Below are 25,980 nucleotides of genomic sequence, written 5' to 3' on the forward strand. Positions count from 1 at the left end.
ATATACACACGTACTTATATATGGATGGCATTTACATGTTTAGCCCATATATGTTTTACATATCACGCATACGCAATGTAAGCCCGAGCGAGCAAGGCAAATGTCATAAAACTCTTTTTTATGAATTTCATTTAATTTAAGTTTATGATGGCTGAATGTTGTGAATTTTTTCTTGTGGCGAATTAAAGCATGAGCGAGTGGGATGCTGGAATATTTATGCGTAATATACTATACATGCCGTGACCTTTGGATGCTTTAAGCATGCCACACATTGTTCCCTGGGCCATCAAATGGTTATAAAGCTTTACCACTTCATTGTTCCCAGCTCCTTTCGCCTGCGCCTTTTTTCCCCTACTAGAAAATTCAATCTCAGGCGAGGACTACCCGACTACCCAATCGAGTGCAGGGAGCTCTCTATCGGCAGCATCTTTATTGCTGCGAACAATGGCTTCAGCTCGGCAGGATGCCCCTTCCCTCCGGAGGGAGCGAAATTATCCACAAAAGTATGTGACATTCTGGCGTTTTGCTAGGCGGCCGGAATGAATAATGCGACGGCGAAGGCGGGGGCCAAGTAAAGTTCTCACCCAAATTAACGGTTCAATGGAGAAGCGGAGGCCCCACAGATATAGACACAGATGGGTCCTGCAACTGGGTCTCTATGCCACTTAAGCCGAATGCCAGAAGGAGGCAGGAGCAGTGGGGAAAGGGCTCGGGAGTGGGACAAAAGTCGCTGAAATGATGTCGTGCGTGCGCAAACTATGCGGCGTCATTAAATCTAACGAGCGCCAAGAGATTGGATGAGCGGAGAAGTAGGTACAAGGGGTTCGTACACATACATATATAATACATACAAGTACTGCTCGACAAAATGTCTACATTTTCAAAATTTTCGAGGCAGGGCAAAAGTTTTCACAGTAATTCCCCCAAAAGACATTTAGGCTGTCAAGTCACTGAATGTCATTTGAAACTACACATTAACTTGGCTTAATTGAGGCATCACCCATTAACTTAACCAAATTGCCATTGTTGGTTTCCCGGCAGTTTTAGTCCAAGATTTATTGTGTTTACTTTGGCTGGAAATGTGTTCAATTGATTAAAGTTGCGCTGGTCGTAAATAAAGGGCTTTTAGGGGAATATTTTTCTTTGGCAAACACACACACGCCTCTGCTGACCACACTCACACATTCGGCTAAAAGCAATTTTTTCTTCTTCTATTTTACCCCTGCGCTTTGGGATATCCTGTCTGTCAGTCTCTCCTTGTTGGAAAGTTAAGAGCGCATTCGATTAGAAATCCTCTTTGAATTTAACTTAAGTCTTCGGCTGATTTATGGTGGGAATTCGCATGCACTTTATCCAACTACGTTGAAGTTTTAGTTAGAGCAAAGTTTTGAAAACAAAATTTAATACAAACTTTCTTCAGAGTTCATACTCAGCTGAATCGGTAAATAGCAAATTGAAGTATGGAATGTATGAGTTTCAATATCTATTGCTTGTTTTCTTCTCGTAATTCCCTTAAATAAGTGCCCTACACGTATTTTCCATTGGCCACCTTAGACCAAAAATTAAGCCACCAAGAAATCCAAATGCGGCTAAGCTTTCCTTACTGGTTTCTTATCGCCACGAGCCAAAGGTGCTTATTAACCGATCTGAACTTCGGGCCAAGCGAAGCCCGTGCAGCATTACAAGCAAAACAACTTAGCCACAAACCGGTAAGTGACGCCCACCCAGAAATCGGAGCAAAATCTAGCTAAAAATACAAGATCGAATACAGATCCGAAAAGCTTCAATTTGAATTTGATTAGCAGGCGGAAGTCGAGATGCCAGAGAGACCCACACATAACTACAAACTGGAGCAGCGACACATTGGCTGAGTGAATGAGTGACAGACGCATTGACTGACTGACTGACTGATTGATGGATGGATGGATGGTGGTTGGTGTGAAGTTTAATTGAAGCGCGGTATGACTCGGTATCGGACTTTGAAAGCGAATTCCACACCAGACCTAATAATACATTTATGAACCCCGCCGCCATCATCAGGTGTTCCGATAATGCCCGACGACCGATAAAATGTGAAGTTATGGCCACTCACGTTTGTCTTAGTCTTCGGGATTTACTCAACTATTCAACCGTTCTTCAGTTATCGAGGCTCTTAAAAGGTTTCAGCAAAAATGCGCGAGAAAGAAAGACCTCAATTGGAGTGCAAATATTTACGCGATGAAGGCATGAATCGTATTCTTTATGAGGGGCTATATGTGTATATATTATATGGGGTTCTATGTTCGTTCGCAAGAGAAAAGCTGCGATAAGATATGCGACCAGTTTACTGATTGATATATGACTATGGAAGCAGGAAATGTGTCGACAACCTGATATGCTTTCTACTCTTTAAAACCCAGAAACAAGCGGAATGTTTCATGGGAATCAGGAATTATGTAGGGTTTAGAACCAAATATTTTACTTCAAGAAGAACCTACCAGCTTTTAAAATAATAAAATAGAATTCTTATTTATATTGATACCAAATTGTTTGCGAAAAGTGAAATTTATGCAATCTGTCGCTGCTGAATCTTTCAGTGCAAACATATATCCCCCAATGCAGTTCAAAGAACTCAACCAGCATTTGGTTCCCACACCCGGTCAAAATTTACAACATAATTTGCAAAGCTCCAGCTGGAACCACAACCAGGGCGGCCACGCCCCCTGCCGCAGAGCCGCCCCCGAAAAACAAAAACAGGCAAACAGGCAAACAGGCAATGTCTGTCACTTGCCGCGTTGAATTTCGAATTGACCAAATCGAAAACGGAACCGGCACGAAAGACCGGGCCATGCAATTAGCTGGAGGTCATTGTGTTCGGTTCAGCGCAGTTCAACTCGAATCGATTGCAGTGCGATTTCGAGTTCGGTTTCAGTTTCGCACTGGGTTTCCGTTTGCAATTCTGCGGTTTCAATATTGAAATGGGCGCAGCCCCCGCATTGGATTTGAGTTTGACAATGTTTCGACAGCAATTTGCTCAGCAAATCGTTATTAAATGTGTACAATTGATTGGCTATTGTTTGGCGTTCATTAGCACAAAGGAATAGGGGAAGTAACCTATTTCATTTAGTCGATTTCTGACCTGAGGGGGTCATAACTATGTTTCTAGGGATAATTAACAATGTGTGTATACATAAAACAAGAAAGGAATAATACAATTTAATTAGTTGTACTATATTTATTGCTCTATATCCCTGCTAACTCTCATTTAGCTTACACGTAAGTTCTTAGTTCTTCCAACTGAGAGTTACCAAACTTTTACAGCCACTGATTGCAACCTTCTATCTCGTTTTTCCTTTCTTGACAGACTGCCATTCAGTTGTCAAATATCTTTGGATCTGCAGCGTCACGATTTCGGACTGGGTGCACGACTGCAGACGCCGAAGTTGCCGGAAAATTGCATTGAACTTCAAAAATTGAAACTTCACGAGGGCATTTGGCAGCCATTCGAGGGCAGAGGGGCGTGGCCGGCATTATGTTGTAAGGGCACGTGGCAGGCTTAAGATGGATTGAATTTCAATCCCCAACAACTGCTGAGAAATTGCTCTGCAATTCGGATGTAATTGGTTTTCTGTGTGGGTCACTTAGTTTCGCCATTCGGCTTAGATTGCATTTTTCCAAAAATGTATCATTTTTCCCCCCCTTTTTCTATAGCAACAAAAAAGACTAAGATCAACTGATCTTTGCATTCAAGAGTCTAGGTCAAAATTTATGTAGAAATTTATCCAAATTTGTATTTACCCCAAAGTAGTGTGATTTGAGCGGCATGTTTTTTAAGCGGTGTTGCTTTTTCTTGCCTCTGAATGTGGGATGCATGATCATCGCCGGGATATTCATTACTTTTCACGTCGGGGAGCTCATAACGCATACAAATGACACGGTTTTTATCAAGGAGGTATCCCATAAGTCCTGGAGTCCTGTGGTTATGTCTCCGATCTTGATTTTTGGGACCCTGAGCTCCATATTGCTAATCTATGCGGCCTCCAACGTAAGAGATTTGTTTAGTGTGTTAAACTAAATGTTAGTTTTGGTTTTTTGTAGCGCAAACGAGGCTTTGTCCTAACCTGGTTAGTCGTGTATGTAATTATTCTCTGCTTGTATGTCATTCTGACCGTTGTCAACTTAGCTACGTCTAAACCTCCTCCGATTTTATTGAGCGTACAAGTGGTCATTATAGGTGGGTGTTTGCGCTATTTGTTTATATATTTATTGGTCTTGAAAATCTGCTGTTAGTTGGCGTAATATACTCCCTGATGATTGTGCATGCCTACTACAATTACCTAAACAGTGCGGACTCTGACGATGCGATTTGACCAGCTGACGACTGAATAAAAAGGGAAAAAATCAAACTGATCTAGTCATCATGGTGGAATTTGTTCTCTTTTTACGAAGTCGACGAAACAAGAAGTCTTACAGTAATGAAAATTGAACATTGACAACCAAATATAGAAATCTTTTGTCTAAAATTTGTTGACCAGTTTAGTAGTACACACATAATCATGGCATGTCGCTGCAAATATCTTAAGCAGATCCTAAAAAAATGCTGCTATTGCTACTCTCTGAGATTCGGCGTTCTTCTCTTCGGCTGCATCTTCCTAACCTGGTTTCTCTACATAACCATCGGCACTGGATTCATGATGGAGTGCATCTTCCCAGATGAGTACCAGACTTCGGTTTTCCCAGCAGTTGCGGCCCTAAAAGCCACCATGGTTTTCTCCTTCTTCGGAGTTATTGCTTCTGCAATGCTCTGCATTGGAGTGCATTATGTGAGTTACCCTTAAAGTCTCTCTACTCTTTTTATAATTTAGTTGTTATATTTAATCAATTTATAATTTACTACCCCATTCAGAACAACGAGATGCTTTTCTTACCCTTTTTGGGCCTCGCACCAATTTGGATATTGGTTCATATTCTGGTCCTCACTGCCTATTCCTTCAGTTGGATGATAATTGTGCTGACAGTCATCACAATGTGTGAGTATCATAAGCAGACATTTAAGTTTATTTGATTACTAATCTTTTGTTTTCCAAAGTTGTTTTGCTATACGCCTGGTTTGTGGTGTGGTCCTACTACTTAGAACTGCTCTTCGCCTACGACGATGAGTTGGATTTTGGCTATGTCTAACATCTGAGATTACGAATGTCCAATGAAGTCGGTTTTATGGTTTTGCGCAATAAAATATTTACAAATTTTAGAGTATGAAGCAGGCATTTTATAATATTTATTGGAAATGCGAATCAAAATAGCGTATGTAAAATCCCAAATCTTAAAAGCGAATAAGATCTCTTTCTGTATTTTTTGATACACATCATACCTCTAATTAAAAAGGCACAAACTGCAGATGTATTATTTCCCCTGTTTAGTGATTTTCTAGCGCACTGGGGATAACATGCACTGCTCTATATATACGAGTATGCTCTATATACACCGAGAGCTAATGACGAGATCGGAGTGGTAATGACAGTGACCGACTTACCTTTGGCAGCGAGGCGAGCACCTGCTGCTTGACATCCCAGACGAGCCGCTCCGATGGGAACTGCAGACACTTGTAGACATTCAGCTCCGGCACGTGGATGCGCACCAGTAGCCATCCGTCCCGCGGCTCCGGCGGCGGCTCGTCGTCAAACGCCCCCGGCCCGGACATCGCGTCCGTATTGGCCGGGTTCTGTTTGACTTTGGGCGTGGGTGGGTGGTACGTCGTAATCTTGACGGCTTTCTATCACTGGTTCCACGAGAAAAAAAAAAACCGACCTTCTCCCTCGCTTCTCGGGAGTTCCTGTAGACGGTTCTCTTTTGCCTTCTCTTCTTTTTTGCACTTCAAAGTCTTTTCTCCTGGGTTTTGTAAATTTTGGTAATTTTACTTAATTTTTTATTGGCAATCTATTTGATGGGTCGGCTGGTTTGGGCCTTCTGCTGTTGGAATCTGTTTTGCTTAGACATTTCGCTGAGTGGTTTTCGTTGAGTCTGTCGCATGATGGTTCTGAAATTAACAAAACAAGTAAAGGCATAAGTAAGAGCAGGAAGACATATCTTTGAGTTTGCATAGGGCATAACATTTTATTTATTTTTTCGTTACAGCTCATTTAACACTTCAAAGAAAACAAAACAAGTTATTCCTTCAATTAGTAAATTAATATTATCCCTTTAATAGAAGCATTGAATATGAAATGTGAAAGAAACTTGACAACCTTAATAAATGTTGATCAGGTTTTAAAATGATTGAGCACTCAATTATAATTGCCAGTGAAATATGCTTCCTTTCCGCGAGAAAGAGAGCAATGATTTTGCCATAAATTTTCACTCCGCTTTCATTTCCACCAATTTCCTTTGCATGAGAATTTTATTCACATATGCAAAAGTAAGCCAGACATATGTATGGGCAGGCATAAAAAACTAGTTTCCACAGCACTTAGCGTTGAAATCGTAATTTTTAAATTGGTTTACTTCACCGAAATCCCAACTGCAGTTTCCTACGCACTTGGTATCAGTCGGTCAATTGGCTCCGCTTTTCCAACCCCATTTCACTGTCTATATGTCTGGCAGAAAAGAGGAAAAACCAAATTGTAAAAGTGAAAATAAAACTCTTGGGCCGCAGAAACCATTTCTCGCCGTTGATTATAGTTTGATATTGACATTTTGTGGCTGCGGCACTGCAACTGCAATTATGCACAAATTAAATTCACACGCTAACCAAAAGGAGGAGGAGGTGCAAAAGGGGGTGGCGGCATGTAAATGTGTGCCAAAGACCCGCTGACAGTTGTCGCTTTTGTGTGAGGTGGAAAAGGCGGAAAATGGGGGCGGAGCGGGACACGTTGAGGTAACTGGAACTGTGGGCGGAACGGGTTACCCGCCGCCAACTACAACGACAACAAAAAGCACAACATATGCAAGTCTGCACTTTGTCGCATTTAATTGCGAGCGTGTTGATTGCATTCAACTAGTTAGTGCTGGCATTTCGGGGGCGAAAGGGGGTGGGAAATGCGGGAAAACTAGTGTAAATGGAAAACGCTTTCTGCCAAAGATAAATCCTAATTGAGGATAAAAGATGTGGGTGCTCCGGATGAAAGATGAAAGGGCTTTCATCGTTAGATTTAAGTAACAGCAAGTCTTTTAGAGTGTTTGTCTAGATGATAAAATCTTTTAATTCTAATATAATATAATATTACCTAATATTATATAATTATATATTACTATGTCAAAAAATATTAAGTGATTGTAGATAAGCTTATCAGCTATTTGGACTATCTTACAACGAAGGTATAATTACCACTGATTTCGGGAAGCTCCCCCTGAAAAGTGAAACAAATTAAATTTAGCTCCACTTTTCCCTGGTTCACTGCCCCCATTTTCTACGCCACGCTCGGAAATAAACACAAAAATGTGTCACGGTCAAAAAACTCCACCGAAATACATAAATTAAAAGCACAAATGCGCATATCAATAAAAGTAAATACGAGAAATGAAAAGCGCGTTTAAACAAGTGACTCGCGAAGACAAAAGGCCCGTTTACCTTGGCCACCACTCGGCTGTCAATCAAACCTACAAACCCTCAAGCTGCTCGAGTGAAATTATCAACAGAGACGAAAAGCCACGGAGCGAAAATAAAAGGCGAAAACCTCGAGTAAAGTGTCGTCGCCAGACTTCTGTTTTGTGATAAGCGAAGGTGGCCGAGGCATTGGGTATTAATGGTGATAGTGGAAGAGGCCAGAAATGGGTGATAAGCCGAAAGTGGCGTTTGCCAAGATTTCTTGCCTTTTGCTTGGCGCTTTAATTGAAAACGATTTGCGATAATTGCGTATACGCCACGTGGTCGCGCCAAAGTCGTTCAACTCAATTTGGAGACAAGACGGAGAAGTGCGGGCAGGTAAATCGGTAATACCATTCGATGGCCTTTTTATTGGCTATTCCAGCTTAGCCAGTCATGATTTTAATTGAAATTTCAGTGAGCGAGTTCCGGAGGCAGAAGTTTATTTCGCTTTTAATTGGAAAAGTTACTGGTGGTCCATACTTTGGCCCATTATGGGCCTTTGAAATACTCCCTGCTCTGCTCTGCCATGAATTATGCTCTGCGGCATATGGAAGGTCTGCCTGATTTACTGGTCAGTAAATTCTGCCCCATCCTCACAATTCACCGATTTGCAGCGATTTTTCACTTGAACTAATAGGAAAATTGTGCCCGACCTTTGACGATTGTGGGGTGCGTGTGAAATTCGGGAGGCAACTGTCATTCAAGTAAATCAAAATTTATGTTTTCGCTTCTCTTTCTTTTTTTTTTGCTACCCCTCGTAAATGTGGATTTTTTTCGGACAGACAGCTGTCTTGCGGCTGTCACGCCGACAACTTTTGGTGCTCCCCTCTTTCGATCGCCATTACCCACCCTCTTTTTTTTCTGGGGATGTCTGGCCTGTCTGTCCCTTCTATTGTCTTAGCCCTGACAGTTATTTTGTTTTGAGCGGTTCTGGACACGCCAGCTAATACCGAACTTTTTCGCTCGACTCCTCTGAGAAAACATTTATTGCACAAGGTGCATGCTATCTATTGGGGTAGAGCCACTTTATGGTTTCTTTTTATGGCGGAATCAATTGTTGACAGCGGCAAGCATATTTATTGGGTGGGGTAAACATTAATTGGTTTTGTAGCTAGCTGTTTTGGAGATAAGGGATAAATGAAGACAGTCGAGGTGTTGATGAGGCTTTTTTATGGCAGAAAGATGAAAGGAAAAGCCGTCCAAGAAAAGATAGTTTACTATTTTTGGCAGCAACTGCGCCAATGCGCCATTCAATTGTCATGTGTCTCTATTTCAGGTTTGAAGATAAGCTTTAATGAACATTTTTCTCAATTTAAAATTCGTTCAATAATAGCAAATATGTCAGCCCTTAGAAAAATATTTTTTTCATTACAAACTCTCTTTCCCCAACTTTCGGCACATGACGAATTTTCTTTGGCACATTTTGTACTTTTTCGGGCTGGCCCACTTGAGCAGTTTCGAGTGCTGTCTCCTTCACTTCTTACCTCACAGTAGTGCTGTCTCTCTCCCACTGTCGGCACCACCCCTTCGCCGCATGCACCTCCTTGAGTTAAGTGTTTGTGACACTTGCCTCTCAAGGCTTTATGACAGGCGATGAAATTTTATTTGGGCAAAAGTGTGACAAACTGAAAACGACACAGTGCCGCGCTTCGAGCCGAGTTTAAGCCAGAAAGAGAAGGGGTCAGCACGAGCAACTGAGCAACTGAGCAACCGAGTCGGGCTAAAGGTTAGGGTTTAAGCGGGCAGAGGACAGCCATGTAAATTAAGTTTTAAATATGCCACATCGAATGGGCTCTGCTCGGAATTAGTTACAGCATCGGGTCCCTGGAGTACGTGAACCGAACGGGCGGCTTTAGTGGGTCAGTGGAGAGCCCCATTGGGTTTACTCGAATGCGCAACTAAATGCGACTGAAGTTGCATGTGGCACACACCAATAAGTATGGGTACACTGCGAAAATACAATCAGCTTTGCCCATTTAAACATTGACTGACTCAAATAAAGTACTTAATATTGAAAGAAAGTAATAAGCAGTTTTCCCTTAAAATAAAATGGACTTTTTAAAGAAGCTCTTCTAATCAAGATTATTTCCATATTTTAATTTTTCTTCTGTGTACTAATATCTGCGAGAATGGAGAAACACCATCGCCTATGCATAATGGCCCATGCATATTTAAATTGCCTTCGCCCGATGCTGCAGTTGGTGCAGCTTTAAAGGCAAATTACTTTTGTCATTGCAATGGCTGCTGCTCAATCTTGTGGGGATTTCTGGATGGATTGGGGGACGAAGAGGGGAAGCCAGGGGGAAGAGGTCCTTGCGTAGCCACTTACTGTGGCACACTCTGCTGTGGATGCTGTAAATAATTTGCTTGGCAACGGCAGCAGCAAACTGCAGCAAAATCAGAAGCAACAACCACGGCGGCATCAACAAAACGAATGCAAAATCCGCCCGCACGAAACTTAATAATGGTAAACTATTATTCTTCCACCAGCCAGCGCTGTGGACAGTGGAATAAATTGGTTTTAATGGGAAAAACGATTGGGTAGTCCATTAGGAGAAAGCAATCGTTGATGGCGGTTTTCGATGAGAAATAAATAGTGGCCTTAAACAAAGAGGTTTACAAAACAAATCGATTTGCAATGGGATGATTTATATGACTTATTTAAAATGAGTAGAACAGAAACATTTCTAACTGAACGATATCCTTAGAAATTAATTCAAATATGAATAAATAGATATGATCCTTAAAACAGTTTTATAAATCCAATTTAGCAAATTTATTAGGATTGGTGCCCACTGTACCGCTGCTAAATCGAAGACGCCATTTTCCACGCGGACGTCTCTCGGTGCATTGTTGCGTGTGCCGGAAACGGAAATGCGCACATAATTCCGTTAGGAAACATGCAACAAAATGGCGCCCAGACCGCATCCGAACGAAGAAAAAGACGTTGGCGGACCGGCAAGCGCCGAGCAAACTTTAATTAAATAGTACTAAATGCAATTTCGCCTGACTCCTCGTCGGTAAATAAAGCTGAGGCAGCAAAACATGTCACAGAAGTTCATGGCTGAGAGCATCTCCTGGCTAATTTATTTTGCTATTTTCCGTTTTTATTCGAACAGGAGAATCGGTAGAGAAGACCGCAGAGCAGCGAAGCTGGCTGCGGCGAGAGAAAAGCAAAACAAGAAAACTTTAACCCCGAAACTTGTTTTCCAGTCACGTTCATTTTCAATCAAGTGGCATCATTATGCTGGCCAAACAAACTGAAACTGAAATAAAAATCGCAAGGAGAGAGAAATTGGGGAAACGGACGAGGAAGAGCCACCACAATTGGCTAATACAATGGTAGAATTAGTCGGGACTCGAGTGTAGGGTGAGTGTGTGTGGCCAGTGGCCACTGCCTTAACCCTTTGCTGCCCCGGCTGTCAGTCAAGACCGGCAATCAGTTCTTTGTCTAGGCCCACGGACCGGCAACAAATTACCTTTGAATCAGCTGAAGCCCAACCGAACCACCCAAAAACCACAGAACCCACTTACCTAGGTGGCCGACCATCGACTTCCTGTTCAAAACCAGAAATAAGAAACAGAAGTTGGTCCAGAATCAGATAAACCTCGAGGGAATCGCACAGAAGAGCAACGAATGTCGATTGAACGAAATGAAGCATTGACATTTTGGCATTTATTCGAAGAAAATGAGTTTGATTATAGTTTGGAGTTTGTTTTTGGCAAAACTTCGTAGATCAATTCAAGAACTGCAGAGTGGCTTTATCAATTGAACTATGTGAAAGTTTTACTTAAATAAGGAAACATTTTTAGCCGCTCTAGGCCATTTTAAAACATAAAACTACGTCATGTGGTTTAAAAATCGAATTGAATTGACGTGTGTAAAGCAGGTGTTCACTTACAACTACCCACTCGCTAAAATCAATTTCAACGCCTTGCGGCGTGTTTATAACAAATTGCAATGCGAACAGCAAATTAACCAAACTCACAGATCGATTAATTAAATCGCAGCATTTCACAATTTACTGAAAATCCTGCAAGCGTCCGAAGAAATATATAGGTAGGTATTACTACTATTTTGCTAATTTCAGCAGCCAGAATTACGTCACAGAGCCATTAAGTCAAAAGTTGTATATGTGCAATCAATGAAAATAAATTTAAATCTGGCGGTCGGGGAGAAATCACACAGACACGCCGAGTCAAGATAAAAACAGAACAAAACTTTATGCAAATGCTGCGATCGCCACAAAACCAATTCGACCGGTTTCCGAATGCAGTGCAAAACTCAGAGCCAAAACAACAAATGACAACCGACAAGTATACAGATGGACACATGGAAACACGACCATAAAAAAGTAACGACTCTCAGATATAAGATATATACACTTAATGCGAAAAAGTTATGGGTCTTGCGTTTAGCCATAAGTAACACGAGTCGCTCAACTTACCCCTTTCCGTCTGCTCTCGCGGTGGCTAGAACCCAGTGCAGCTCAAACTGTAGGGCCCGACATGTGGGAGACCTGTAATGAGATAATTAAAAGGGTTATTAGAGGGATTCATTTACATTAAATGTACACTGAGATCCGTTGTATTCGCAACGTTGTTATGTGATGTGTATTATATGATGATTCCATTTTTTTCTTCGCTCCCTATTACAATCATGATTGTGATTGTTTTTCCTGCCTGCCTCGACTTCTCTTTTCTTGATTAATTTCTATTTAACGTGCAAATATTTTTTCTGTCAATTTTACCAATAAATGCAATTTATATCTCCAGCCAACAGCAGCAGCTCTGGCAGGGATACTTCCATTTTTTACATCTGGCGGGGACTCCTTCCTCGTTTTCTGCTCCTTCGTGCCCGCAGGCCCATCAATCATACGCCATGTAAGCAGCCGAGAGCAGCAGACGCACACAATCAAATCAATATCAGAGTGGCTTTCAGGGGGTGGGAGTAGAGGAAAGTGCCAGGATTGTGGGTGTGGAACGCCCACGACATAGAGCATAAAAACTACATTTGCCAATTTCCAGCCCAGGCCAACGTGGCCAGCAATCGAAGCTGGCTAGTGGGCAAATTAACCAAAAGTCACTTGGCTTACACTTGCGTATCAATTGTGATTTTCAAATTTATTAGTCAGTTTGGCATTAACTGAGTATGGCAGAAAAAATCTACAATTTCATACTTTGATAGCCATAACAAATCCGCCTAATTTCGTTGGAAACGCTGGCCTGCCTTAAATAAACAAAACGGCACAAATAAATTCCAGCTTATATTAAGTTATATAAACAATCAGCTTTCCAAGAATTTTCAAGTGGTTTTCCGTAGAGTATCGGCAAACTGGTCGCACAACTTACTGCAGACACTGTCGCCAGTAATCATTGTTTGTTATTGTTACTGTCGCTGCTGCTGTCTTTGACACCAAAACAACTTTGTTAAAAAATCTCACTTCGTTTTGGCGGTCTGCCTTTAATAACTCAATTTCGGTCTCGGCCCGAATGCCGCCATTTAAATTTATTGACACATTTCATTTACCCAGAATCGTTGGCGGCAGAATGGGTTTGGGCAGTAATTAAGCCCGATGACGAACCCAAAAATGTCTCGAAACGATTTTGTAACATTTGCGCTAGCTGCTGCCTTTCATGGAGCGAAAACTTGGCCCGCTGACTGGCCGAAAGCCAAAGCCGTTGGCAGAAAAGCCACCATAACTGGTCGGAGCAAATGATTTTTAATAACTTTGACACTCATTAAACTCAAATTACATGCATTTGATTACGCAGCCATATGGGAGTCGAGAGTTGGCAGCCTTTTGCATTTGGGGTTTTATACAAACTAAGCCTCTTAGGTTTCATCATCATCATCAAAAACCATATGACAGCACAGTAGGCTTATGATGAGGATGATGCAGAGAAGCAGCTTTATAAATGGCTTTGGCGATGGAAGGGGAACATTTTGTGTTTACTATAATACCCAGCATTTAGAGTTGCGTGATAAAACGAAGTCAATAAATTACTTCAAAAACAGAAAATTAGTAGTGGAATAAAACCTTTTAAATGATTTTAACAACCACTAAGTAAACATGCTCACTGAAATACCGAGAATTAAATGGGGTTATCTAAAACCTTCGTTTAACAGATTTAAATTAAATAAGAAGCCAAGAATCCCTATTAAATCGAGGTTTAATTGGCCATTAATTAGCCTGATACCATTGAACCGTTTGCAAAAGAACTCAATCCTATGAGAGCGAGCCGTAAAAAACGCATTAAATCAAATGAAAAATTCTCCCACAGCCCAACCCAACTTCTCATGAACTCTTCAAGGGGAAATACAGAAGGGGATTTGATGGATTAAGACGCTTGCAAATTAATTACTCACTTTGTCTTTGGACTCTGACAGGTAATTCCCGGGCCCTTGGAGTAACCCTGAACTTGACATCCACGAACTGTCGCCCTTTCCTCGGGCCAAGTGCTAACTTCTTTTTAATTGCCACCGGTCTTGGCCAAGTCTCGTTCTGAGCCGCAATCGTTAAAAAACCTAGTTTACGACTCGCGAACTCTGCACTTCCCCTATGGTTGGAACGTGCTCGTAAAGTAAGTGCCATCTGCAGCCAGAGTCTTTACTGTAGCTGGGTTTTCAGCAAAAAAAAAAAAAAAAAAGGGCAGAACACCAAGAAATTCACTTTGCCTAGGTTTTTTTCTTTACTGACTCACACTAAAATCCGCAATGGATTGGCTTAAACGCTCGCCAAGATCTGCGAAATGGCACGAACTTGTTGTATTGAAAGTGGCAGCGACAGAAGCTAATGGAAATTCCGGAATGCTGCCACTTCAACTGTATATTTTTTTCTGCAAACAAACTATTCGAATTGTGGCTAGAGTTAGAACAAAATCCGCAAGGAACAAAACTTAGATCGTGTTGACTTGTGATTTAACTGCGGAACTTGACAATGGAAGAATGCTTTTTAAAGAAGAAAGTTTGAGCGATGTTATAAAGTTTGCTTTAAGCAATAACATTTAGCTTCGAATTCGAGTCAAATAAAATTCCCACAAAAATTACAAACCAATAAAAGAAATTACCCACGAATATGGGAATCCACAATTTGCCTTTTAGCCCCATTGAAAGATATGGAATGCACGAAAAAACTATCCAATTAAATCCAATCGGCACTTGCCACAAAAAGATCCAAAACAATGCAAGCTTCAAGCCAAGAAACAAAAGGAGGAAAATCGAGGAAAGACGACACCGTTAGCAGAATGACATGCAAAGTGCAGCTGCTTTTCGTGCCGAGGAAAACTCAGGGGGAAATTCGCAAGGGGTGTCATTGCACATGTGACACGAACAGAGGGCAAAAGAAAAGCCAGAAGCAGAGATTGATTCTCGCCGCGTCACGTGGGAAATTTTCAAGTTCAAAGCAATTTTCCAAGGAAGCAGAAGGCAACTGTAAAAAGCACAATACGCGACGAGCAGAGGTAAAAATAAAAATAAGCAGCAACAAAGCGTGCACTCACGTGAGACTTGATAATAATCGGATTTGGGAAATCGTGAGGCGAGACAACGTGGAAAAGAGGGAAAACAGCGGGCCACCAGCAGGAAAATACTAAAAATACAAATACAACAGACCGAAGAAGAGCCAGTTCCAGTATCGATTACAGAAAAGCGGGGGAACAGGAAAACTGGTTGAGGGTCTCCGGAGTCCGGAGAAATGCCAGCCATCCATCCAACCATCCATCCCAGGTGAGTTCTCGGCCCCCTGGAATCCACCTTCTAGCCCCGGCACTTAATGGATGGCCTTCTCTTCGAACAGTTAGAATTAACTGACGTTAATAATGTTCCGATATCAAGATTTATGCTCATCAAACGGCTTCTGTGCGGCGAGTTCCCTGGAAACCTGTTCGAGCGGTTCTTCTCAGTGAACATTATTCTTAAAGTTACAAAAATAGCGGACAATTTGTCTATAAAAGTCAATTTCATAAAATGTAGAATACAATGTTTACAACCCTGAGCTGCGCTAATGATGATTTCTTTCCATTACCTTGGCGGCATAACTGCAACCATTACCATTAGCGGTGTGGAAATATTAGGATAAACCTCAATTCACCAGCAATTTGCTCAATGACAACCGATAAATATTCAATTTAATGAAATTGCATTTACATTCGCGCAATCACAAAACCACTTGAACCACTTTCGCCCACTCATCTTGATTGCAAAACTGCACCCACCTGCCGTCTGTATACTTTTCTTTCTTTTTTTCCCCTGACCGAGAAAGCCATTACTTTGCCATCCATAATTTTTTAATTTAAAAAGTTTGCCGGTGAATGCCAAGTGAGTGGGTGGATGAGCGGTTCGCCTGTTTTAAATAGCCCAAAGCCATCGCTTGATTTGCATATTAAATTTAAATCAGTTCAACTTTATTGGAGAAAAGTTTATGTGCCAAAATCCTTACACCTGTTGAGATTAACTCGACTGAAATTGCAAGTGTGTCGGCTCCTTTATTTCCGCTTTTTCTGGCGCTCTCCCAGCTGGCTTCTTTGATTTTCCTATTTTGTGGCAAAGATCTAGAGTGTATATGTTTAACGGCATCTTGGATTGCAATTTGTGCACTGGAAAAAATGTAACTCAAGAACAAGCAGTAGAAAACCAAATAATATTGCATATTGTAAGTTAAAATGAATATTTTTTTCTGTGTTAGCTCCATTTTCTGTTTGAGCTTCTGCAAATCCCTCCATTCTCCTTCGGGCTTTTGTAGCTCCTCCGGCCAAACTCCTGCGGGCTTCTGTTTCCTTTCAGCTACTCCAAGTTTCACATCCTTATGCATTTTTAAACAATCGCTAACCCAAATAAAGTTTCTTGCTTTCTGCTTTCATATTTACTGCTTCTCCCAGGAGCCAAACAAAAAGCGGAGCACACAACTGGGCGCTTTGGCCAGAAGAAAACTGTGTGCAAGTGGCAGTGGCTAAGAACTTAAATAAGTAGATGTATCTGCTTTTTAGGGCAATCCGAACCCTATAAATTGCGAGCCCAGAGTGGCAGTGAATTTATTATCTCGATCTGTAAGCGTGTATCGGCGGTATCTGCTCCGCCTTGTTCTTGCCGATTTCTGATTGAATGTTGTTTGAACATTCCTCCGTTGGCTGGTAAATAATAACATGGAATTTACTTCCCAGTGGCAACTTCTGTTCTTTTTTGCCCCCGTGTTGCGAGTTGGTGTTCTAACACGAGTGAAAAAGCCCGCAAGTTACTCTTCGCAACCCATCTTCGTTACAAGAACTTCTTCTTGTTGATGCTCTTTGAAGGGGAGTAGTTAACATGGAGGTTAATATGAATTAAATGTAATAATTATAACTATTCAAAATTATCTTGGGTAAACAAAGGGAAGTGCTAATTGATTGTTTGTAGATGAACAAGTTGTAATTACTATAACTTATAATGTTTTCTAGTCATATTATCTTAATTTTTTATTAAAGTAATAACATTTAAGTATGACTTTAATTTAATACTGACCATAAAGCGTATTTCGTTTTCGTGACTGATGAACACAACTCTCTTTCGTACCCCAACAGTTGCTGTTCTAGTTTGTATCTAACCACTTGTATCTTGTACTCGACTTTCGCAAACAAACGGAGGCGCACTCACAGATACACACTCACACTCACACCGTGAAACATGTGAGATGGCAGCAATTTCCATTGGCAATTGTGTTGGCATCTGCGCTTCTTTCTGCCTCATGTGAAACTTGGCCATTAATTTGAACGCCGTTTTAAGCCATCCAAGGATGGATGTGGAAGTTGGTCGACTACTGCTGGCGTTCTGTATACTCGCAGTATGGAGAATGCGGTGGCACGGCATTAGATATTCTTCTCATATTTTGCATGCTCCTCCACTGCTCATCATGACTCGCTGGCATTTCCTTTTGTCTTCGGCAATTATGCATTATCTTGGATCGTTGACGTTGTCGCTGTTTTCTGTGCTCTGTTCGCTGGTCGTTGTTCTCCTTCTTGCGCTTCGAGCTTTGCATTTAATTACTGCTCACATATCTCAAATTTCTCTCCGTATGAGCTCAGGTGTCTCGGCATTATCATTATCATCTCTATCTGCATCTCGAGTCGTATCTGCAACCGAATCTGCGTCGTGCAGCGCCAACATTATGCTCATTATGCATTTCACTTTGCGGCCGAGGATGCAACTTCCTCAACGTCTCGCGTTTTATTCCCTTCCCGCTCCCATTTCGCTGGGAAAGTTCTCTGAGGAAATCTGAATACCTCCCATCGAGTAATTTGCTTATTAAAGCAATTAAGAATTTACGTGGCTCTTCATGGCTTTTCTGAATAAATTGTGAAATTTTGCCAATAAAAGGGGAAAGGCCTCCCAAAGGCGGATGATAGAAAATCACTGGGAAAGTGCGAGAGTAAAAAGAGCTTACATGAAAATAAAATGCAATCTTATTTCTACAGTTTTAGTGAAAACTAAATTAATTGAAAAGTACAAGAATTATCCACAGGAAGTCTCAAGATCCACATGTAGTTAGATTTACTGATTTATCATGGGTTGTAATGCACATACAACTTTATAAGTGCAGTAGATTTTTACAATTGCCTCGAGCAGGATTGTGTAAACATGAACCATATCATTAAATCTGGAACCTTGGCACACCAGTATCAATTAAGGATCACCACTAATTAATTTATGCACCCTCAACTGGATGGATAGATGCAGCTGCGGTTTTCCTCGAGGAAAGCACTGCCTGATTGACTGTTGCCAGTTTTCCTTGTGATTGCTGGACAGCCACACGATTCAGCTAACTGATTCAGCGATCACATGGACCTGTAACCACTTCTAATTATGCACATTCGCTGGTGGCACTGTTCCTGTCAGACCGAGAAATGGTAAAATGGTAAAATGGGAAAACAAAGCCGAAGCAAAGACAACGTCATCGCAGATGTGGCTGCTGCAGGTGCAATGGGGAAAATGGTGCAGCGTTGCGGTAAAAGGCAATAAAAAAGGCAGGTCGGTGGAAAAGCCATGCAAAGCATCTGGCCGCCTCTCTTTGTGCCTTAATTAATTTTGATTGCACCACACACACAACCACCACACACACTTTGACTTGAGCAGACGCTTTCCACGGCGGAAATGTTCATCACACGCGTGTGGCAACAAGAAAAACTCAGGGAGAGGAAAAAACATAGGAAATTACTAAGCGCTCTCGGCCGGGCTAATTAATTGAATTGCGCTGCCTGAAAGACCGCCGGGCGGCCCGTCATTACAGCCCATTTAGCATTGTTGTCCATGCAAATTGGCCAGCGCTGAAGATTCTCGATCTCACAATTCGCGTCTCGAGCTGATGAGATTATTAACTTGGCCGGCAGAAACCCATCCGAATTGATGGGCCTGGGTAATTGGCAGTCAAGTGTGATCACGACTTGGCTGCGAATCGTCTGCAGCATTCCTCTAGCTTTTCCCCCTTTTCCCGAGTTAGCAAAGGCTGCCTTGTGCCCAAAAATCATTCAGTCCGCCATCGGGCTTGTTTATGGCCATAAAAACGCAATCGAAATGATGCCGCCGTCAGTTGCCTTCGGGCCGCAAACATTTTGTTGACAACGCCCGATGACAGGCCCCAAAAAAGGGGAAAAGGCGAAGAGCGGGTGGTGAACTAACCAACCCGCGAGATGTCTACGCATAATTCATGTTGGCGTCCAGGCAACTGCTCCATGTGGCACAGTGGGTGTCCTGGCCTAATGACCATCACAAACCCTTGACGGATAAAATCACCTCGGAGGTAACACTTTAACTCTTTGAAAAAAACTGCAGAAGTGTCGAAAAATCTAGCTTTTCAAATTGTGCGGGCTAAAAATGTATTAACATAATCTGTCTTTGGTATTTATAACATTAAAACGACGTTGGCCTCTAAAAATTGGCCTTATATTTCCGAAATATATTTCTCTTTCCAGGAAAAATCAAAATCTACAAAGAAGCATTAAAGCTTAACAAATTAAACTAATGTTCGCACAATAACTTATTAAATCACCCATTAATGAAACCCATTAAATAATAAGACGACCGGTCTGAGACTTTAACATCCATATGCCACTCAAAAAGTTTAAAGACCGTGAAAAAGGTTTTTAGGTCATACTAAATATCGATGCGGTAGCCGCAGCAGTGGCGGCTGTATGAATAACTCACAAAAATCATTAACAATGACTGTGCTTTTACGGTTGCACTGGACAAATTGATCCCACTGTAACTCAAGAGTTATTGGCTGCATTACCTCATCTCTCCGTGAATGTTTTTCGGCTCCGCTCGTCGTTTTCGGCGTCAAAAGCATACAAAATTTATGGCCAAATCAACACCAGCAACACGAACGGCAAACACCGAAAACATCCATTTGGATATTATTTAACCACTCTCGGCGGAAAGGGGGTGAGGCCACCTTCTGGTGACCCCATTCCCTGGCTCATCTCGGGTCAGCCTGAGAGCTGGCTTATAATTTAATTAGCTCTGCCTTCGCCGGCTCTTATCTGGACAGAAATCCTCATCCTAGCGACTTGCATAACCGAAAGGAATGAAAGTTCAAAAGCGAACTGGTCACAGCAGGTGGGAGAGTGGGGATAGTTCGGTGCTCTAGGGTTAATTGTCTGCCATCTGTAGTCACGATGCCAAATTTGACTATTCATTAGCCATTTAAAAAGAAGCGATTTATTAAGGGGGAACAGTCAGAGCCTTTCTAACAGGAAATCCGCACGATCGGGGTCACCGATGCCGGCTGACCCACTAAATTGGTATGAATGACAACATTTCACGGCGACTATTTCGCACCCCACCCCGTCAAATGTTTATGCAAATATCTGCGAAATGAGCTGCCGACTTGGACCACTCAAAATGCAAAGTAAACAGAAAAAAGAGCGGCTGCCGCATAAATAAAGCTCGCTCGGCTCGGCTGCAAAGCGAAATCGCTTCGAACGTGTTCCGATCGTGATATCTTTAAGCCAAGACTACAAAAGCCAGTCAAGCGGCGACCTTGTCAAATTAGTGCCAAAAATGCAGGCGACAAAAGAGATCAGATCGCTTTTTGACTGGGTTTCATAAATCAGTGCACAGTGAATAGGACTGGGAATAAACTAAGCGATCGTTGAACGCTTAAAAAATAATACAAAAAAGTGGCTCAAGTAGCTGCGCTGTTGACATCAGCAAAAGTGAACTCACTTTTAGCTTTTGTCAATAGTTTTACTTTTATTTGCGCCCATTTGGAAACTGGTTCAAAGTGGTTTTCACATACTCAGGCTTTTGGTGCACATGGAAGCTGGGAAGCAAATAAATACATTTATTAGCTAATAGAACGAAAAGCGTATCGGGTTTATTCTAAAACTCAGCAGGTTCTTTTGTGTGACAGTCATAAAATTGATCTGTGATTAATAAAATTAATTGAAACTATGTAGGAAATGGGCTAAGATAAAATCAATAAATATAAATAACATATGTTTAGATTAGATTCGATCACAAACTGGTTATGACAGCGCCTAATGACCAATAAATTTAGAGTGTGAAATTTAAATTCAATAGATATCGACAGCAGAATTAATTTGATTTGGTCTATGACCAACCTAATTGGTTTGATAGGCATTCAACTGGAAACCTTTATCTGCAAACTTAATAATAATCATGACAGACATTAACAAGGGTAAAACATTTAAATACTTATGCAGAAGTTATCTTATTATTGGGAGGAATTCGTTTGTTTTTCTTATTATTTTCCTTATAACATTTTTTAATGCACTCAACTTTATTTAGGTAACAGATTATCACTTTTATCCAAAAATTAAACAAGTTTTCTACTCTTCTATCTTTTTATCTACACCGTTTTTCCACCGTCTCCGGCGTTTATTCAATTCTCGGCTAATGTATTTTTCGACATGCCCCAAAAGCCTCAAATACGATTCCATTCAACAAAGCCAGCTCCAATCCCTCAAGTGTTTGCTCAATTTTAGTTGGCCCACCTCTTAGCCAAGCGGCAGCGTTTAATTTACCCAGTTTACGCGGGGCACATGCCAAATTTTGGTCACTTTAAAAAGCCATTAGACCCTTGTTGAGTGGTTGGGTTTTAGGCGGGATCTGTTGGCCGGAATCAGCCAAGCAGAAACTGTACAAATTTGTCTTCATTGTTTCGGCCCGAGATTGTTTCTCAAGCCGGGGGAAATGCTAATTCTGGACTCAAATCAAATGGGGCCCAGATGGGTTCTTTTCCAGCGTTTACCTGACAACTTAGCACGTTCGTGTCACCTTTCACACTGACTGCTAATTGAAGGATGAGGAGGCCGGCAGATAGACACGTGTTTGACCCCTTCGAATGACCCCTGAAAGCCAGCTTAATTATGTCATTATCACAAAAGATGATGTGGAAAAAGAGTGAGGCCATTAACTGGAGCAATACGTAATTGCTGGCATTATCAGTGAAAGTTGGCAATCGGACTTAATAGTTCCCTCCATTCTGTGAGGCCCAAATGAAAAGGTTGAAAATTGTTGCATGTCAGGCGAGTATTAGGAACAGGAAATGTGTTCTTCTTTGGCCTGCGAAAGTGTCGGGCTAAGTAAAAGTAACACAATAGCCGGCAAAGTTCATTCACTTTGGCAGTCATAACTATTTATAAATAATATCCTAACAATGTGCGTTCTCATGTTTCGCAGAACGCACAATCCAACGAGAATTTGCAAACAAAGGAGCCGATTTCTGTTGTCTTCGGCTTAAATTAATGAGCCTTATTTGCCTTAGCCGCATTTCCAGTCAAGTCGAGTCGATTATGAGCCATCATCCGAGCTGTGAGCTGGCTTACTTCGCTAAATATGCCATGAAATCGATGAAAAATTACAATTTAATTACCTGCAAAGAGAGACGGAAAGAGAGAAACGATTAGTATACAAGTTTTGCACAGATAAATCACTTGGTCTATAATTAGGGTTTTGGCTAAGTAAACAAAGTTTCAAAATTTTGAATAATTCATAAGCTGAGCTGTAAGTCGTGTTCAATTCAGAATGTTTTCTTTGGTTCTTTTGTTATTGTTACAATGCTTTTATCAGTTGCAACAGTCAAATATCCAATTTCACAGATATTTGATTTTGAATTAAAAAGTGATTCAATTCAGGTCATTTCTGTAAAAATAAATCGGTTTGCCTCTTTTTTTATATTTGACGCTTTATAGAACATTTCTATTTCATCGAAAGTTCAATTTAAGCTGAATAGCCTAATGCAAATGCAAAGTCATTGGGGTTGCTAATCAATCAATATTTAATTGCTAAAGCTGACCACAAATTCTAAATTTATCTGTAATTCCCAACCCTTTTTGCTGTTTTCCCTCGTCGGGAAGGATCTCTCCTTCAGTTTCCCTGGTTTCCTGGATTAATCATACCCGTTTTCCCCTTGTAACTGCCAACTGGCAATAACAGCCGCGCGGCACGTACAACAAACAGTCGGAAAATAGGCGTAGGCAAACTCCCGGCACCTCGGACCCCAAAGGGGCCCAAAACCCACCATTGGCACCACAGCACCACCTCCCCGCCGCGAACCACTGACACCAACGGCACCACCCACAAATGCAGACGCGCTTTGTTGCTCCAGGGTCGCGTCGTTTTTTTTTCTGGTTGCATTCTCTTCTGCGGCTCCGACTCCAACTTTTCCCCCTCATTTCCCCATCTCGATTTGGCTTTGTCTCGTTTACTTTTCATTCTGTGCCTCTCCTGTTTGGTTTTTCTGCTTTTTTCCTGCCGGGCATGTTAATGACCCTAGAGGCTGCCACGAAAGAGTGGGGAGGCGAAGTGAAGTGAAAGAGCAAGACGGGCCCACACAGTGGCTCCTAAACTGTGGAGCCTTAGCTGATTTTGCACCAAAAAAAAAAAACTTACAAAAACTATAAAATTGCAGCATAATTTCTCAGAATTTCCCTTATTTAATAAAATCATTAGTTCATTTTTCAAGAAATTTCTGTATTTCTGATCTTGGTGTAAAAAATATATTCAGATGTGAATAGATTTTCCGGCGCCACATGTAGGCATGATTAAAACCGGTTTTTCTTTTTTGTTTATTTGAATGAAATTTAGTTTTCAGTGTAAATATAGAACGCCTCGTTGAGTGCTGCTGCGTCCGCTACGCGTCGCTTTCAATTTAGGCGTCTGCGCATAAAATTGCATCGCTCGCCTTGCCTTGCTCCTCTCTGCTTTATTTCGCCCGATTTTACCTCGCTTTGCCGGGGGCAAAATGCAGCATCTGCATCAAGAGCATCTAGCTTGCTGCGCTAATTTATATAAATAATATTTAGCTGCTCAGGCCCTTTGAGTTGCGAGTTCTGTTTGATGTTGGTGTTTATGTTTGCGTGGAAATTAGTTTAACGGAGGGCAGCCACCTTATCGCTGAACTTGAATTTCAAACAGAAGGTAAACTACAGTGGGCAGTAGACGGAGTCATATTCAATATGCATAAAGTGCAATCAAGAGGCGCACAATCTTTCACTTTATGCCAGAGCCACAAAACAAATGCTTCAAAAGTGCTTGTACACATTTTTTAATATTTTTTTTTCTGTTGGAATCATAAACAACTTTTGCAATTGTCAGACTCCATGTCGACACTTCAGACACTTGAACGAAGTGGAAGAGGAGAAGGAGTTTACAGCGCACTGCGCTTCGTGGGCGAAACTCCAGTTCCAGTTCAAAATGCAAACCCAAACCAAAACGCAAGCCCAAACCCCAATTCCAATTCCCCGCCAGCATCCAAAACAAAAGTTGAGTGAGTTGTAAATGAAGCCCACACATGACTTAACTCGAGCGAGTTGCCCCCCGTTTTCCGCCCGCTTCGCATTGCTCAATTGGAGTCAATGTCTCGGAGGAGATTCATGCAGAGATTTTCTGTATCTGTATCTGTATCTGCATCTGCATCCGCGACCGTAAACGTATCCGAGTATCTTAGCATCCGAGTATCTGAGGGTCTAGGCGAGCATCTGCGTTTGCATCCCGCCACGGGCGTCCCGACCAACTGAATCGCTTTCAACAAGCATTCGGCGTGTTAATTGCAAAATGTTGCTTTTTGCCTCTGACAATTATTAAGGTGGTTTTTCTTGCCCCTTCTACGATGCTGATTGGTCTTCAGCAGTAAAACCATAGAGGTCTTACAAAAGTAATGGAAATTGCTCATAGGAAGGTGTTGAAGTTCCCAATAAAGGTTTAATTGCTGCTAAACGGATATAATAAATAATGATGGTATCCTAAGACTTTTAAAATATTACTTCAAGCCTTAAAAATTCTAAGCCATAAAAATGATTAATTGAGTTTGGAAATTCATTAAGTTATTGGAGCCCAAAGCCATAAATTTCACCTACATTCGATTCCAATTTCAAAGTATTTCAAGCGAACACTTTCCCAAGAACCTGTGAGAAAACGATGCAATAATGGATCGTTTACTTGGCCCCGCTTGCACTTCAAAAGGTTAAGGGCCTCCGGATGTTCGCTACCCCGCCCCAAATATCATTTATTATTATTTTTCACATTTTTCTCCTCAGATTTTTCTCATTTCACGCCCATCACTGGCAGTGAAGAACCTCTGAGAGATCGCCGCCCAGGCCAGGTATTCCCTCATGTGTATAATTATTTTCAACTGGGCTTTTTCTCCTGCATTTCGGAGCAACTTTTCAAAGTTGAAGCCTGAACTTTTCAAGCTGTATGGGAGCTGTCACTTAAGCTGAAAGACACACACCAGCTAATATATAATGTGTGCGGCAAATTTTGCCTAATTAACATAATTACAAGTAACTCCGACAATTTCAATTTATTTGCCAACTTGCATTTCTGGTGGTGTTTGCGCTTGCATCACATCCAAATTCATTTTGAATAAATCAGAGAACAATAAATAATTCAGCAGCGCGTTCAATTAGGACAACTATGCGCTACTTATTAGGTGAGGTAACTATGTAATCCTTATCGCAACCTTGCCGATGACTATCAACAAACACTTCAAAGGGCTTTGGCCGCCGCATCCTCCTCCTCCAAGTTTTTCAGGGCCGCCAATCAGCGACTTGTTTGTTGGCTTACAAAAAGCGCAGTTTGAACATAAATCAAATACAAGAGGGAAACACACAACCAAATGCGACAGAAAATAAATAAAAATGAATTCCAATTCGAAATGAAATGAAATGTAAATGCTGAGCCATCAAAAGCTTTGCAACAATAGCAGCCAAACAAAGTGGATAAAAACAAGCTTAGCGAATCCAAGATGCCCTGAAGAGCCGCAAAAAGGAAAACCTTAAAGACAGCTGGTAGTTTCGATATCTTTTCTTCGAAATTTGGGTTTTGGCTAGTCATTCCACTCGCTTAAACCTATAATCCCTTTGGACAGAGTATAAGCACAAGACGTATTTTTTTGGCGTCGGAAATTCGAATGCAAAAG

General features: G+C 41.5%; 3 protein-coding genes across 6 annotated transcripts in view; 2 read left to right on the forward strand and 1 right to left on the reverse strand.

Moving 5' to 3' along the window:
- LOC108093682 (AF4/FMR2 family member lilli) overlaps positions 1-25,980 on the reverse strand; it is a 63,863-nt gene that overhangs the window by 26,374 nt on the left and 11,509 nt on the right. For all 4 annotated transcript variants that reach the window (XM_017193862.2, XM_017193860.2, XM_017193861.2 and 1 more), the window contains exons 2-3: positions 12,013-12,084; positions 5,513-6,016 (exon numbers count right to left, since the gene is read on the reverse strand). In XM_017193862.2, coding sequence (XP_017049351.1) covers positions 5,513-5,680 — 168 coding nt within the window. In that variant the 5' untranslated portion in view covers positions 5,681-6,016; positions 12,013-12,084. The remainder of the gene's footprint in view (positions 1-5,512; positions 6,017-12,012; positions 12,085-25,980) is intronic.
- Positions 3,715-4,385, forward strand: LOC108093685. Its single transcript, XM_017193865.2, has 3 exons — positions 3,715-4,024; positions 4,078-4,213; positions 4,270-4,385. The coding sequence occupies exons 1-3, from the start codon at positions 3,803-3,805 to the stop codon at positions 4,347-4,349; spliced, it is 438 nt and encodes a 145-aa protein (XP_017049354.1). The 5' UTR covers positions 3,715-3,802; the 3' UTR covers positions 4,350-4,385.
- On the forward strand, positions 4,509-5,235 carry LOC108093684. Its single transcript, XM_017193864.2, has 3 exons — positions 4,509-4,802; positions 4,886-5,009; positions 5,069-5,235. Exons 1-3 carry the CDS (start codon positions 4,536-4,538, stop codon positions 5,158-5,160), a joined length of 483 nt encoding a protein of 160 aa, XP_017049353.1. The 5' UTR covers positions 4,509-4,535; the 3' UTR covers positions 5,161-5,235.

This window comes from Drosophila ficusphila, unplaced genomic scaffold (assembly GCF_018152265.1).
Source record: "Drosophila ficusphila isolate 14025-0441.05 unplaced genomic scaffold, ASM1815226v1 contig_414, whole genome shotgun sequence".
NCBI lineage: Eukaryota > Metazoa > Arthropoda > Insecta > Diptera > Drosophilidae > Drosophila > Drosophila ficusphila.